The following is a 16,271-nucleotide window of genomic DNA, read 5'->3' as shown; positions in this document are numbered from 1 at the left end:
CACTGGTGATTAAAATAAAAACTTAGGGGCGCCTGGGTGGTTCTGCCGGTTAAGTGCCGTCTGCCTTCAGCTCAGGTCATGATCCTGGAGTCCCAGGACTGAGCCCCGCATTGGGCTCCCTGCTCAGTGGGGAGTCTGTTTCTCTCTCTGCCCCTCACCCTGCTCGTGCTCTCTCTCTCCAATGGATAAATAAAATTAAAAAATAAAAACTTAAAAAAAATAAAAATGCTGTTGGTATTTTGATAGGGATTGCATTAAATCTGTAGATTGCTTTGGGTGGTATAGATATTTTAACAATATTTGTCCTCCCAATCCATAAGCACAGAATATCTTTCCATTTCTTTGCGTCATCTTGAATTGTTCATCAGTGTTTTATTGTTTTCAGAGTACACGTCTTTCACATCCTTGGTTAAGTTTCTTCCTAGATATTTTATCATTTTTGGTACAATTGTAAATGGGACTGTTTTCTTAATTTCTCTTTCTGATGCTTCATTATTAGTGTATTGAAATGCAACTGACTTCAGGGGCACCTGGGTGGCTCAGTTGGTTAAGCCTCTGCCTTTGGCTCAGGTCATGATCTCAGGGTCCTGGGACCAAGCCCCATGTCAGGCTCTCCGCTGAGCAGGGTGTCTGTTTCTCCCTCTGTCTCTCCTCCCACTCTTGCTTGCACTCTCTCTCTGTCTCTCTCAAATAAATAAAATCTTCAATCTTAAAAAAAAAAGGGAGGAAAGGAGGTCTAATGTCTACTGCAGGGCCCATATCATCGAGAACCATGTCTCATCTATTTCTGAACCCTAGACTTCAGCTCACCAAAATTACGTATGTTCAGATTTACTCTGAATCACAAGGCAAATTATATTTAGTGCACTCTCAGTAGGCAGGGGAAGATACAATTTATTTTAGGAAGCTTTTGGTTAAAATAAAAATTTAAGTTAAAATTATAAACTTCAGGGGATATTCCTGGTCTATTTGGAGAACCAGAATATATTCTTGGTAGCTGAAGTTATACTCTAATGACATGTAAATGTATACAACTGAACATGTCTATTATAAGTCAAGATTCTTTTTCTTATCATTTCAGAAACCAGAGACCAAATTCAAGCAGTGAGAACAGAGACTGCAGTCATAACTTTTCCTACATAAAATAGAGCAGAGTTATGCCTTTCATGTACAGCATCCATGAAAGAGGAGTTCCACTCACAATGACACGTTATACTATAAAGTATCCTATGTTTCACACACCCATTTCATTACAAAATTGCTTTTAACCTAGATATTGATCAAGACAGCTAGGAAGTAACTTCTGTAAGATTCCAGTGAGAAATGTAGATGACATAAAACCCTTTACCTCCATTCTCATGATAATCCTATTGTTTCTGGTTGTGATGCTCATCACATGCTGAAACCTCAAATCTCTGGCTTGAAGACCTAATTCTTGATATAAGTCAGTTTTCTTCTTTTCTATAAAAGAAATATTTTTAACAAAGACAGTGGGCCAAACCAATCCATGGAAGCCTTTAGTATCAGGGCACCCTTTCCACCAACATCGACATCATTTTCTACTACCAGAAACAAGCCAAAATAAGTCTTTTTAATAGCCATTTTTACCTCAAAAACATATGCTAAATTTGGTCAAACTCTAATAATTCTTTTTTCATCTTACCCATACTTCATAAAATTTCTTTGTATTTGGATGTCCCTTGGGACCAGTATAAAAATCCACAGCCACACACAATTAAGACAGTATCAATTCCAAGCTCTAGAAACGGATTTTTATTTTTAAATACAGATTATACGGAACTACATTTCTGATGTTGTCTATCTTCAGTATTTTAAATCTGTGAACAGAGAATTCAATTTTCTTGGTTCTTGGACTAATACAAAATGAGAAAATAGTTTTCTCACTAGATTCTCCCACTGAAAACTAACCTTATTACTTAAGAGAAAGCATAACGGATGAAGAAACTCAAGAAACGGTTCAAGTGGCATCTATAGTTGTGGTGTCCAATCACACCTGTGACAGAGCGCTAATTAGAACACTCACTGGAAGGAGATAATGGCCAAAAAATACCCCAAATTTCCCACCAGGATCTCGGCAAGAGCAGGAACAGGATCATGGGGCTGGAAGCACATGGGAGATCTGAATGAAGCCTGCATCTGAGGTCAGATAGTGAAGTGATGCTTAGTTTCCTTTTACAGAGTAACTGTCCGTAAGAGCGATCATCAGCAGAGCGCCGTCTGGTGCCCCGCCCCTCCTGTCTCGTCCCCCACTGCCGCCGCGATGTCGGTAGTACTACGTAAGTCTGCCTTAAATGTGGAACAGGAGATGTGCATGTGGAGCAGGGCACGGAAAGGGAGACTCAAGAGACAAAACGTGCTCCAGCTGCACAGCAGCCTCTGCTCTCAGAGAACTCCTCTAACATTGTTAGAGAGAGCGGCTCCTGACAAAGAAACAGAAACCAGTTCTGGGAGAACAGGCACAATCCAGGTGTCGCCAGATCCAATCAGGACTGATGGACAAATGCTGAAGATAGATCTCTTTCAATACACCCATACACACAAAGACTATCCTACTCGAAACACTGCAGTTTCTTGATTTTCATCAGATTCACTCACACTGATTTAAAAAGTGATTTGTAAGAAAATGAAAGATACTCACCAAAAGAAGTAACATTTCCCTCTTTGTCAAATTTTGTCTGAAGAGAGATAATAAAAACAAAATATTATTTTCTCCCAAACGACTAAGCTCTTTACAGTATTATACCATATGGTATTATGATAGCTCCCAAATACGGCAGTGCACAGATAAGCCGTAACTGCTTCTTTAGGTTAAATTCAGTTGAGTTAAGGGTTAAAAGAATCCCTTTCTCCTCTGCTAGGACAAATGTGACCTTTGATTAACTTTCTGTCTTGGCTCCCCTGGAAATCTGATAAGAGTATCAGTTGTGTTACTAAGCAACATTGCTTATGGTAAAAATGCTCAATGCCTGGTAGATTGCTTAGGGCCAGGAAGACTATGAACGAATTACGGACACCTGGTGGGAAGCCATCCCCCTGCTTCTCCTTCAGTGGCGTGGCTCTTATAACTGGCCGTGTTCCCTGCAGGAATGCTGCATAGGCTTTGGAGATGGTTACAAGAGATACCAGCACTAAAAGGTATGGGGCTTCTAAGCTAAGATGGAACTCGCACCCACCTTTAAGAACATCAACTCCTTGCACCTGCTGTCACACGGGGTCCAGAGAAGCCGCTGGATGGCTGCAAGGACTTCTCTGGAAGAGGAAACACCTGATGCTGCCCTTGTGTGTTTCCTATCCTTTATCCTTCTGAACTGAGTGAGACCACATGTGGCTTATCTTGCGAATCTAAGTATCTACTGGAGGCTATGGAGTCTCTCTGGTGAGTGTTGTAGAATCAACAAAGATTTACAGAAAAGGCCTCTTCTGATAGTTTGAAGAGAGGACATGATGCAGAAAATATACTTATTTCCTATAAAGCAGAGGAAACATTTTTCTGAAATACTTGTCCACAAGTATTGAATACTTGTCAAGTGTGAATATGTGCTGGAATGTACTAATTACTACTAAATACGCATGTTCAGAAAGACTGTAAGGTCCAGCTGAAGGTACAAGTGCTGGGTTCTTACCACTGAAATGCATGCATGCTCTGTTAACAGCAACAGAATAAAATCTCACAGTGTATATTTTAGCTTGCTCTTCACGAGCAAAGATAAGAGCAATATGAGTACCATAAGCCATCAGTGTTCAAGGGCAAATTTACATCAAAAGAAACTATTTTGTGTAATATAGACTAGCTTTCTTCAAATTTATTTCACAAATAATATATCTGCTACAGAAAATTTAAAATAAAGTAAAATAAAATAATCACATGGAATAAGACAAATTTTAGAGAAAGCCATGCTAATACTTTATTGAATGTTCTCCCAGACTTTTCCTACTCAATATATTTGTGTTACACTTTTCTGCAGTCTCTCCTCCATTTTCAACTTAATATAGGAGTATTTTTGCATCTTAATATTTATCTTTACCGTTTTCCTTTAATGAGATATTTTCTGATAAAAATCATACAAACTGATTTTTTTAAATGTTTATCTTGTAAAGTAACATCATCTAGAGTGAGCTGATTAGCAAGCTCTCATTTCAAATAGTATCAACTAATTTTCTTAAGTGTTCTTGGGACACAATGATTTCACCTGCAAAGAACCTTCTTTCAATATTTAGTATCTGAATTTATTCTTAACCAAACTGGCCAAATGTTCTAGAACATTGAATAACAGTATTAACTTTCATACGTAATTCTGGGGGTTATTTTGTTTGCATAGTTTATAAAGAAAAGTTATGTTAATAAGCCTAAATAATGATGATGATAATGGCTAATATATATTGAATGCTTACATGTGTGAGGGTTTTATATACAGTCGTAATTCAAACCTCACAACAGTTCTATAAGGTAGGTACTATAATCCCCAGTTTATAGATGAGAAAACAAAGGCATAAAGATGTTATCATATCCTGTCAGAGTCCACCAAGTTAATACTAAGAGGCAGAGCTGAGATCTGAATTTAGGAATGCTAGTTCAGAACAACCACATTACTTTTTTTAATTCAACTTTTTCTAAAAAAAAAATTAAAGCTCTACAAAAAAATTGCAAGAATATCTTACAACCAATTCCCATGTGACTTTCACCTAGTCATCTTTTGCTAACATTTTGCCCCGAGGACCTAATTTTTCTCTTTCGAGATATGTGGGTGGGATACACATTATTTATTATTTCATTTTCTCCTGAATCTTTTCAGAGAAAGTTGCAGAGATCATGAACCTTCAAAGCATGCACTCTTAAATATTACACTTCGCTGCCTTCAAAATGCTTCTGCATATATCACGTTGCATAGCACAGGATCAAGCACCTACAGCTAACAGCCTTCAAGGACTTCCACATGGATTCACAGGGAAATCTTGAGTAGGAAGTGCTGAACTGTGATTCGAACAACCAGTTCTAGGATTAAAAGAAGACTTCCACAGTCAATAGCAAAGTTCCAAGGGTGCTGTTAAGTAAATCTAGCTGGCACTCAGGTCACTAGCTAAAAAACACAAAGACAAGAGGACTTAGAAGTATAATGATTCACTATAAAACAAAAAATAAGTTATTACCTTGGCCGACCAGTCTAGCTCAGTTAACTTAGTAAGTATGGGAAGTACTCTGTGTAAGTTATCAAACGTCCATACTCACCACAGTAAACACTGGCGCTACACTGGCTAAAGTAGCTTGAGAGGCATCAGAAGTTCGGAACCGGCGCATTTCACCTGAAGAATAAATCAGAGAATTCTCTGTGATCATACAATAGGTATTAACATACGGCTACAAGATAACTCTCATATTATGTGGTCTTCTGACTATTTTACTATTTTTTGGAAACTTTTTCCTGGAAGAAAAAGAAGAAACACTCTTACTTGCTAATGTTAACATCTGTAGGGGATTATGTTAGATTTGGCAGGGAATGTTTTTTAAAAGTAACGCGTTCTTTAAGACTTATCCTTATTTCAAGGAATCATTGCTTTATGTACGACCAAGAAAGAAGAAAAATTATGCTTTCTAATTATATCATTTCAAGACTTATCCCAATTTCAGGTGAGGTACTAGAATAATTTATGGATTGCAACTGCCTTTATTCTAATTATTACTGGTACCTCAAAGTCAAATGAACAAATATGTAACAGTGTTCTGAGATTAAAATGTTCACCTTTTTTTGCATAATTTAAAAAGGCTCTTCATGAAAATTATACTGGTAAATATATTTCAGAAAACATAGATCCTCAATACCACCAGTTTCAGCATTCCAATATCAGGATTATTTGATGTATAAATTATGAAACCTAGATTTTACTTCCATATTAACTTTTCCACATACTTTACTAGTGAATACTTATGAAATAAGCCCTTGAACTGGAACGCAGGCCCCAGTGAACTGGAATGGAGAAAAATATTTATTTGAAAATAAGTCTATTTAAAACGTGATTAGATTGAGTCGAAATGAGTTCTGAAGTGTAACCACGTAAATTTAATGACTGACAAAGGACACCATTCAAAATACTAGACATAAAAGGAATGGGCAGAAAGTGTAAAGATATTACCAATTATTTTCTGCTTCCAAAGTAATCATGTTGACTCCACAGAACATGCAGAAATATTCTCATTTCTGATCTTACTCCTTCCCATTACATATAGCGTCTCATGTAATTTGTTAGCATCTGAGGTTTGCTGTTTCCCTTTTACAGAAGGGTCAGAGGAATAAAGGTAAAAGAGCTATAAATCAGCATTTTGCTAACCAGCCACAAGTTAGATAAAACGTTTCCACTGAGATTCTGAATCTCAGTGTTTTGTCCTAAAACAGCAGATGGGCTGAAACTGGGTTCCCAAGCATTATTAAAGGAGGGAATACGGGGTGCAGCCCAATTCAGACTCTGGTGAGTGTGAGGGTGGGGGTGGAGAGTTACCGCAGAAGGATTCTGAGTACAGAACTGGGAAAACGTGAGAACAGCGCGATCCTTTTGAGAGCCACACATTTCCTGTCGCTTGTTTCTGAGCAATATTAGCACCTACATTCTCACATTTGTGAAAATGTTAACATTTGCTTTATCATTTGGTGAAAAAATAAGTAACTCCGATTCCTCCTCCTCCCCACTACCGACCCTGCGGCTTGTTACACCTGCTTGAAGAACAGATCTTTCTCAGGAGCCGCTCTTACTATGAAATCCCGAAGTTTTCAGCCTCATCTACAGGTGCGTCCCCATTCCTTACTTGAACACCCGGAAAAATGTTATCAATGTCCAAAGGGAAGAAGGCTGGGAAGAGAAATACTTAGATAAGGGCGACACTCTCACTAAAAAACCACCCAAAAAACCCTTCCCAGCAGGGCGCTCCAGCGGGGAGACCCGCAGCGAGGGGCGTGGGGACCCCAGAGCGTCACGGCGCACAGGCTGGTCCGCACTGGGGGCCGCCGGGACTCCCGGACGCGCGCCCCAAGGGCGGATCCGGCGCCGAGGCTTGCGCGGAGCGCGGGGCAGGTACGGCCACGCCGGGTCGGGTCGGGCGGCCGGGTCTGGGCCCTGGGGACACCCCAGACCGGCGTCCTGGGCTGCGGGGCGGCGAGCGCAGTACCTGCCACGCGGGGCCGGCGGGGCTCGCACAGCGGCGCGGCCCGGCTCTGCCCGAGGAGTTGGGCCGCGCGGCGGCAGGCGGCAACGGGGCGCGCCCCGGGGGTCAGGCCCTGGGCCAGAGTACACAGCGTGCGCCGGGGCAGGAGCCGGCTCAGGCTCCGCAGGCATTCCATGGCGTTGCAGCGAGCGGGAGGGGGCAGCAACACCCCAGCCCTTCATGCCGCGCGGTGGCTGGCCCGGCGGCGGCGACAGCGACGCGACCCCGCGCGGGTGCTTGAGGTGAGACCGCTCCGTACTGAGCATGCGCGGGGCGTGCCGCGCCTGCGTCTCCTCTCCCGCGCATGCTCGGAAGATGCCTTTGGGGCGCGCTCCTTGCGTCCGGTTGCCAATGGGAGGTCGCGTCTCGTACCTGGAAAGTGCGGGGGGCGGGTTGGGCCGGTGGGCGGGGCGCGTTTACCTGCGCGGCGCGAGCTGTCGAACCCAAATCCTTGCGCCCTTGGAGAGGTTAGCCCGGAGCGTAAAGGGTTATTGTTCTAGGTAACTAGGCGTGTGAAGATATACCCGGCTTGTGTATAATGCTTTGCAGTTTCTGGAGCACTTTCATACATAGGATAAAATGCGTATATTTGGAAGTGAGGAAGTTATGCCCATTCGTAACTCAATTTATATTTAAATTTATTGTAGCAGAAATAATTAACTGTCCTATGGAATGATGTACTACTGCGTGTGAAGATTGAGGAACGTAAACCCACAAGATTTACACCCTGTATTTAATCAACTGTAAGATAGTGTCAATTTCAAGGAATCATTACTTTATGTACCACCAAGAAAAAAAATTATGCTTTCTAATTATATCATTTCAAGACTTATCCCAATTTCAGTCTTTAAAATACGAAAAAGGGTGGGTTTTAGAAGTGATTAAATACAGTATAGATGCATATCTTTAAGAGAGTTAATAGACTTGTCCCTTCTACAGTAGTAATAGAAGACAGACATGAGTTTCACAGATTGCCATTCAGTCACTGTGTATAAACACAGCTAAGGAAACACAACAGAGAGCTTTCTTTTCTTTTCTTTCTTTCTTTTTTTTTTTTTCTGTAGGGTATTGAGAATGAAGCTGAATTAGGAAGCCAGCACAGAAGAGAGGATATTTAACTTTAGCATTGAGGGCAAAGGAAAACATCAAGCATTAAAATCTGGAAAGAACGTACCTGGTAGATTTTTCATTTTATTAACAGCTTCAGTGTTGAAGCTTCCAAAAACATGCCTTCAGAGACCTTTCTTTGAGACAGCATGATAATTCTTTTTAAAAAAATTGACCCCAGCTCAATGAGACAGCTCTGTTTAACATATCCTTGCAAAGTCTTAGAAAAGCTCTGGGACGTGGCCAGACACATCACCTTGCAATTCATGTCAAGGATTTGGAATTTAATCTGGGAAGGGTAGGAGCCATGGGGGGACTTCAATGAACAGAGAGGTAATGATCTGATGTATGTTTAAATGGGTCATTCTGGCTGCGTGGGGAAGAGATTACAGAGAGATAAGTGTAGAGACAGAGAGATAGTGATGATGGTGTGTGCCAAGGTAGGTGATGGAGAAGGGGAGACAGGGTGAGCTTGCTGCTATATATTGAAGACTGAGTTGACAAGATTTGCAAGAGTGATGTATGTAAAGAGGCATAGAAGTTGACTCCAAAATATTTTGCCTAAATAACTGGGCAATCATGGTGCCATCTACTGAGAGGGAATTTTAGAATGGAAGAAGTTTAGTTGGAGATCATGTTATGGGATGGCATTTGTTTCTGGACATGCTGAATTTGAAAGCTCTATTAAATAGATATCTAAGCAGGGATATCAAGTAAGCAGTCAAGTTTGGGGGAGACATTGGTGCAAGACATATATATTGGGGGCTATAGAGAGGTATTTAAAGCCATAGGGCAGGGTAAGATCTCTTAGGAAGTGAGACAGCAAAGAGAAAAGTTCTTATGATTGAACTCTAGATCCTCTAGCATTTAATGGTTAAGGACAAGAGATGGATCCAACGGAAGAATATGAAAAGGGGTGGCCAGGAAGGAGGAATAAAATCAGAGGGTGGAATCCTTGAAGCGAAGTGAAGAAAGTATTTCAGGAATGAGGAAGTGCTCAATCATGTCAAACGCTACTGACACGTAAGATGAGAAATGAGAATTGCCTATGTTGGAAGTGACACTTTGGAGTTTCCTGGTGAACATAATAGGAGCAATTTCCTTAGAGTGGTAGGGAATGGGATCTGATTGTCATCTTCCATGGCCCAAGCCATGACAGGATCCCAGAAGATTTCTCCACCTGTATAACAATTTAGCCTTCAGGTTCTTTAATCTCTTTCCTTAGCTCTGGAGCTCCAAAGCATGACAGTTACCTTGACCCAGCCTCACACACTGGACTGTGTTCTCACCCAGAACTATTTCGTGTCTGAAATCTTATACCAATAATACACTCTCTGACCCTAACCTCCTGGAGGCTTTATACCCACAACAATTATATTCTCCCATCAGACCCTTGCCAACTTTTCTCCCTTCTCTACCTAGCCCAGATTACGTAACTTACGATCTGAAACCACTATGACTAGTACTCGGAACACATGGCATTCATGGGGTGTAATCATAGAAGCCACTTTATTTTTGTTCCTCCAAACCTGCTGAGTGGGGCTAGTCCTTCTCTGGCCTCTTAAAAAACTTGGGTAGGTTCCATGACTTTCCTGGTCTCTCAGTCCTATGTTAGCTCCGGCATCAATTCAGTAACTGAAAATGTCCACTCCATACACTATTTTCAATTCAATAATTTGCAGTGTCAGACCCTGTATACTAATCACCGCTGCAATACTAATTCAAAGAAAAGACTTGATTCCTCTCTTCTTGTTGAGCTTGGAGGCAAAGAAGAATTTTTGGTGTGGATAAGGATCCCAGACAACTCCCCCAATCCCTTCCCACTCCATTTCTTACTCTGTGGCTGCCATTTCCGACTTTGCTGGGGGCAGTGAAGCCAAGTAAGAATGAATGGAATATTTTCACCAAAAGATGGCATCGTGTTCTCTATAGGCAGGGCAGGTTTTAAAGCTGACCTCTTTGTGGGCTGGTCCAGGGTTCTCTGGAAGACCTACCCCTCCCCCCAGGCCTATCTGGTTGCCATTTTTTTGATATGAACAGTGACCCTCCTGATCATTTACAGATTCTGCCTCTTGCCTCAAATGACCAGGTTTCTTACTTCCCCACATGCTGCTCTTTTGGGCAGGATCCTTTAAAAAACAACCCAGACTGATTTTTCCCACTGTCACGTCTGCCCCATTAGAGGGAACACAGTTACTTCCCTGGCATAGAGTTGCTTATCTATCCCCTGCTTAGGTATAAGCCTGGGGCCTTTTTAAGCCCTTGGAGGGATCTTAAAAAGTTCCTCTCACTAGACTTGAGGTGAGTGGCAAGCACTCCACTTACCCTCTTTCTGGAAGCTTTTTTAAATCTTCCATACAGGGAGGTCAGGGACAGCCTTTCCCAGGAAATGACACTTCAGTTGAGACTGGGATGCATAAGCATTAGCAACATGCCAGTGAGGGACTAAGAAAAATGCCCAACGAGGTAAAAAAATGGGTGGGAAGACCAGTGTTATTTGGCCATTGGAAGAACTGCCAGAGATGGCCTTGTCTGGAACATGGTGTTCGAGTGGGTCTAGGGGAGGCCAGAGTGGCAGGCGAGAACTGGGCTTTAGACAAGTTAAAGAGTTTTGATTTCATTCTTTGAGAAATGGGGAAACTATCAAACGGTTTTAAACAAGGGGAAGGATTCCATTTTCATATGGATGGATGGATGGATGAATGGATAGATGGATGGATGGATGGATGGATGGATGGATGGATGGATTTAGTAGGCTCCATGCCTAGCTTGGAGCCTGATGTGGGGCTTGATCCATGACCCTGAGATCATGACCTGAGCCAAAATCAAGAGTCAGATGCTTAACCAACTGAGCCACCCAGGCTCCCCTCCACTTTCATTTTTAAATGACCACCCTGGACTGTCTTTGGGGAACAGTGGAAGCAGGAAGACCACTGGGAGGCTTCTGCAGGCATCTTTACAAGACTTGATGGGCTGCTGGGTGAGGGCAGGGACAGAGGTTATGGAGAGGGAAGACTGGAGAGATAGATGGCAGTAGGGTGGTAGGACTTGGTGGTGGGTAAGAAGGAGAAGCACACTAGTCTGCGAGGGCCGCCGTAACAAAATTTCACAGACTGGGTGGCTTAAACCACAGACATTTGTTTTCTGACAGTGCTGGAGTCTAGAAGCCCAGGATCAAGGTGCTGGCAAGTTTGGTTTCTCCTGAGACCTCTGTCCTGGGCTTGCAGAAAATGACCTTCCCCCTGTGCCCCCGCATGGACATTTTCTGTACGTGCTCATCCCTGGTCTTTCTCTGTGCGTCCTCATCTCCTCTTCTTGTAAGGATACCTGTTTGATTGCATCAGGACCCACCCTCCTGACCTCATTTTTATTTAATTACCTCCTTAAAGGGCCTGTCTCCAAATATAGTTACATTCTGAGGTACTGGGGGTCAGGGCTTCAAAATACAACTTTGGGGACACAAGTCATTCAATAACAGAAAGTAAAGATGAAACCATGATTCTGGGAGAAGCAAGATGGTGAATGATGGTGCTACGTACTGAGTCAGGGAAAGCTGGAGGAAGAAGAGTTTAGAGGAAAGATTGGGAATTCTATTTTCGACCTGGGACCTGTTGAATTTGAGTTTGAGTACATCTCCAGATGCATTGCTCTGCAGCGGGGAAGGGAGTCTAGGCTAGACAGGTAACTGTGGGAGTTTGGGCATGTAGATCATAAGTGGGGCTGTGAGTGTGCAGGAGGTTGCCTGGGGAGGGTATGAGAGGGGGAGGAGGGTCCAGATCACTGTATCCAGGGGACACCAATCAGCACCGGAGGATGGAGGAGGAGCTCGCCAAGAGACTGAGGGGGTGGGCCCTTGGTCTGTTCCAGCATGTACTAGCCCAAGTGGTAGGAACCCCAAATAAAATAATGGCGTCACCCTCAGAGCATACTGCTTTTGACTCTGGTGGGGAGGGTAGTGAAGGTAAGGGGACTAGAAGTTACCAGAGCTTGAGTTTTCGTTAAGTTCCATAAGAAAACAACCCTCAAGCCTCCTTAGAAAAAACAAAGGCAGATCCTCAGGGGTGGTGTGGGAGAAGGGTTCTCTGAAATGAGTTTAGAAGTCTGGTCCACTGTCCTTCCACTGTTCCCCCTGGGGCTTTCTTACTGCTGTCACTATCATTCTGAAGCTAAGGAAGTGTTTTGTTTTGTTTTTTTAAGATTGTATTTATTTATTAGAGAGAGTGAGAGACATGAGTGGGCGTAGGGATAGAGGGAGAAGCAAACTTCCCGCTGAGCGGGGAGCCCGATATGGGGCTTGATCCCAGGACCCTGGGATCATGACCTGAGCTGAAGGCAGATGCTTACCTGACTGAGCTACCCAGACACCCTGAAGCTGAGGAGGTTTTACTCCTTTTTAAAGTTCTGGCTTCAGCCAGAATATTTACTACATTTACTGTTATATACCAAGTATGTACTTAGCACTGCAAGTACTAAGCTGGAGGAAAAGATCGGTGCAACATTGTATTATGGGTTTACCCATATTCACTCATCTGACTGTTAGGTTTCCTGAGCCAGTGGTTTGCAACTTTTCATTTAACCACAAAGGATCCCCCCCACAAGAGATCTAGAAATTCCTACAATATTACATCAGGTGAAATGAACTTGTATATAGTAAATGTCTGCATGTGGGAGTTTTTCATTTTAGAGAGTCTAATACAGCTTCTCATACATAAATGGTCAATTATTATTAGATCATTTCTAAGATGTTGAAGATAGTTTTCAGACTCTCCTTATTGTCCTAGAGCCTCAGGCATCCCAGGCTGGGGATTCTGGTCCTAGAAGACTTGCTTTTCCTTGGTTGCCAGAGGGGGTGACTATGTTGCAGTAGATTTTTCTCTCTCCTCTCTCCTGCTCGCAATGCACCTGTTGCTAGCAGGCATGTTTTTCTAATGAAAACATTTCAGACCCACCTGGAGTCAATTTAAACAACTTCACCCTTCTAGTATTTCTCCAAGGGACAAGAATATCTAAATTTATATCTCATGGAGGATGTCAACCAAAACATCAAATACGTTTTCTGTTTTGGAAAAGAATGGCTAGATATTGTAAGCATATCAAGTTATAAGACAATATATAATCCAAAAGAATGTAGTCAGACATGGGACTAAGTTCGTAAGAAGCATCCTTTCTGAGTTTCTGACTTTATTGCTGGAAATTTGGCAAAATGTATTTGGTTTTGCACTGAATAAATTCTTTGTACAAGCTGAAGGTTTATATACATATGAATTAAAAGGATTAGAGAATATTCTAATATTAGAGTTTTTCAACCCCAGCTCTATTGACATTTTTGGACCAGATAATTTGTTGTTAGGGAGAAGGGCTGTCCTGTGCATCGTGGAATGTTTAGCAGCATCCCTGACCTCTACCCATTAGGTCCCAGCGGCACCCCTTCCCTGAGTTGTGACAACCAAACAGATCTCCAGACATTGCCACTCTTTCCTGGGGAACAAAATCACTTCTGACTGAGAACCACTGTATTTTATAATAAGGAGAAGAATCCACAAACCTCAAGAACATTTTTTCCTTTTAGAAGATCTATCCCTTTAAATGTTGATAGACATTTTCTTCACACATAGTAGACATTAAGATGTCCAAATCTAATGTTACCAGACTCCAGCACTGAGTTAAATTTTATTTTTGTTTTATGACTTACACACGTGTCCTGGTTTCCTTGTGTCCATGACCCAAAACCACAAGCCCAGCCTTTAAAGTCATGATCCTCTTTACATACAGCACCTGTTGGCTTCTCTGGGGTCTGGCTCTGTTGTGATCCACCTGGGGTTTGCAGGTGAGAGCTTTCCCACGTTTGAAAACTTTCTGGGACTTTGGCCACAGGAGGGAGCACTATTCCTATGCTTGCTTAATTATTTATAGACTATTTTATTTTATTTATTTATTTTTAAAGATTTTATTTTTATTTATTTGACACAGAGAGAGAGACAGCGAGAGAGGGAACACAAGCAGGGGGAGTGGGAGAGGGAGAAGGGGGCTTCCCCCTGAGCAGGGAGCCCTGGGATCATGACCTAAGGCAGATGCTTAACCAATGAACCACCCAGGCGCCCTTATTTATTGACTATTTTAATAAGTGCTTTCAGAGTGAAGTGATGCAGGGAATTCCTAACCTAAGAATCAGAAGCACAGTTAGTATATTAGTCAGGATTTTCCAGAGAAACAGAACCAATAGGAGAAAAGGAGATTTATTAGGAGGAATTGGCCCACCCAGTGATAATGGCTGAGAAGTCCCATAATCTGCCCATCTGCCCTCTGCAAACTGCAGACTCAGGAAAGCCCGTGATGTGATTCAGTCTTGAGTCTGAGGCCTGAGAACCAGGGGAACCCATGCTTTAAGTGCCAGTCTGAAAACAGGAGAAAATGAGAGCTGACATCCCAGGTCAAGCAGTGATGCAGAAAGAACTAAGTGGTGAATTCCTCTGCTTTTCTTTCTTTTTTTTTTTCTAATCAGGCCCCCAGCAGATGAAATGATGCCCACCCCTGCTGGGGACAACAGTTTACTGAGTGTATTGATTCGAATGCTAATTTCATCTGGAAACACCCTCACAGACACCCAGAAATACTGTTCCATCTGGGCGCTCTGTCTCCATCAAGTCGGCACATGAAATTAACCATCACAACTGGATTATACCTCAGGACACTAACTCCATCTCCAGTCTTCTAAATCGAAGGTCATGCCCACCTGCCATTGCATTTATCTTTTTCAGTTATAATTTTCAAAATCAGTATGGCAAGGTAGCATTGTACACGAAAGATTGATGCACCACCCAGCTGTTTTAAAGAATTTCTCAGAATAAAAGCGTTAGAACTAACATCTTCGACTTTGAAGAGAGCACGTGGTTTTGTGCAGACCTCGAGTAACTGAAGCAGCCTCCACCTTTATGCACGATCCGCACGTGTATTGACAAGGTGTTAAATCTGAGCCAGGGTTTTTGTTTCTTTTTTTCTCTTTTTATAAAGAGTTAGCTTCTGTCAAACGTTTACGTTTTGGCTTGTGAAGATAGTGGGCCTCGTAAGTGTTACACTTCTATGCTTTAAAAAATAAACGTACATGCCCGTCATACTGTAATATGCTTGAATTGGCTCCAGATAACAGCCAAGAACACGATACAGCAAATCTGATGAAAAATTACTTTCAAGTATTTCAGATTGGGAGAGACAGAATTAAATAGAGTAATGACATGTCTGACGTGTGTTCTATTATTAAATATTACCATTCTAGTCTTCTAAAAGCCCAGCTTATCATAGGATTTGCCACTCTTCTTCTATCCCCTTTCCCAGCATGATGGCAAACCATATTCGGCTATGAATCATCTAGGATAACGTGAGAAGAATGGAATTTCACTTTTCAGGGAGGGTTGGAAATGTTCTAGGCCTTCCACAGTTTACCAGACGTAGGAAGGGAAGTTTTAAAACTGAGAGATGCATCCATACATTTCTAATGTAGCCCTAAATGCCTAAGGAAAAGTCTCTCTCTTTTTTTTAAGATTTTATTTATTTATTTGTAAGAGAGAGAGAGAGAGAGGCAGAGGGAGAAGCAGGCTCCCCACTGAGCAGGGAGCCCGATGCGGGACTCGATCCCAGGATCCTGGGATCATGACCTGAGCCGAAGGCAGACACTTAACCATCTGAGCCACCCAGGCGCCCCTAAGGAAAAGTCTCTTATGATCCAAATTATAATCCAGGAGGGCATCATTTAAGCTTTCGAGAAAGTGCAGGGAGTGGGTTCCAAATTTAGCCGATGGGTTGTTGGTTAGATGCCACTTTTCCTCCCACCTTTCTTATTGGGAATGTGTCTCTTATTCTTTTCTGCGACAGTCAGTGAAACTTTGGTGGGCTGGGTCATGATTCTAAAGGTAAATTCTTCCTGATTGAACTCCTGATTTCCATAATGTCTTAT

At 42.3% G+C, this 16,271-nt stretch overlaps 1 protein-coding gene and 1 long non-coding RNA gene across 2 annotated transcripts in view; one reads left to right on the top strand and one right to left on the bottom strand.

The window, feature by feature from the left end:
* The window catches only part of MRS2 (magnesium transporter MRS2), a 33,502-nt gene extending 26,029 nt beyond the window's left edge, over positions 1-7,473 (bottom strand). The window contains exons 1-4 of the mRNA XM_036112186.2: positions 7,178-7,473; positions 5,249-5,322; positions 2,660-2,696; positions 1,349-1,461 (exon numbers count right to left, since the gene is read on the bottom strand). Of these exons, the coding sequence (XP_035968079.1) occupies positions 1,349-1,461; positions 2,660-2,696; positions 5,249-5,322; positions 7,178-7,349 (396 nt within the window). The 5' untranslated portion in view covers positions 7,350-7,473. The remainder of the gene's footprint in view (positions 1-1,348; positions 1,462-2,659; positions 2,697-5,248; positions 5,323-7,177) is intronic.
* Positions 7,474-14,092: 6,619 nt separating this feature from the next.
* LOC118548346 (uncharacterized) lies at positions 14,093-15,432 on the top strand. The gene is made up of 2 exons (XR_013440983.1): positions 14,093-14,147; positions 14,823-15,432. It is a non-coding gene; the product is annotated as an uncharacterized LOC118548346 (long non-coding RNA).
* Positions 15,433-16,271: the final 839 nt, after the last annotated feature.

This window comes from Halichoerus grypus, chromosome 9, assembly GCF_964656455.1.
Source record: "Halichoerus grypus chromosome 9, mHalGry1.hap1.1, whole genome shotgun sequence".
Taxonomy (NCBI): domain Eukaryota; kingdom Metazoa; phylum Chordata; class Mammalia; order Carnivora; family Phocidae; genus Halichoerus; species Halichoerus grypus.
This window is presented reverse-complemented; position numbering and strand designations above follow the sequence as displayed.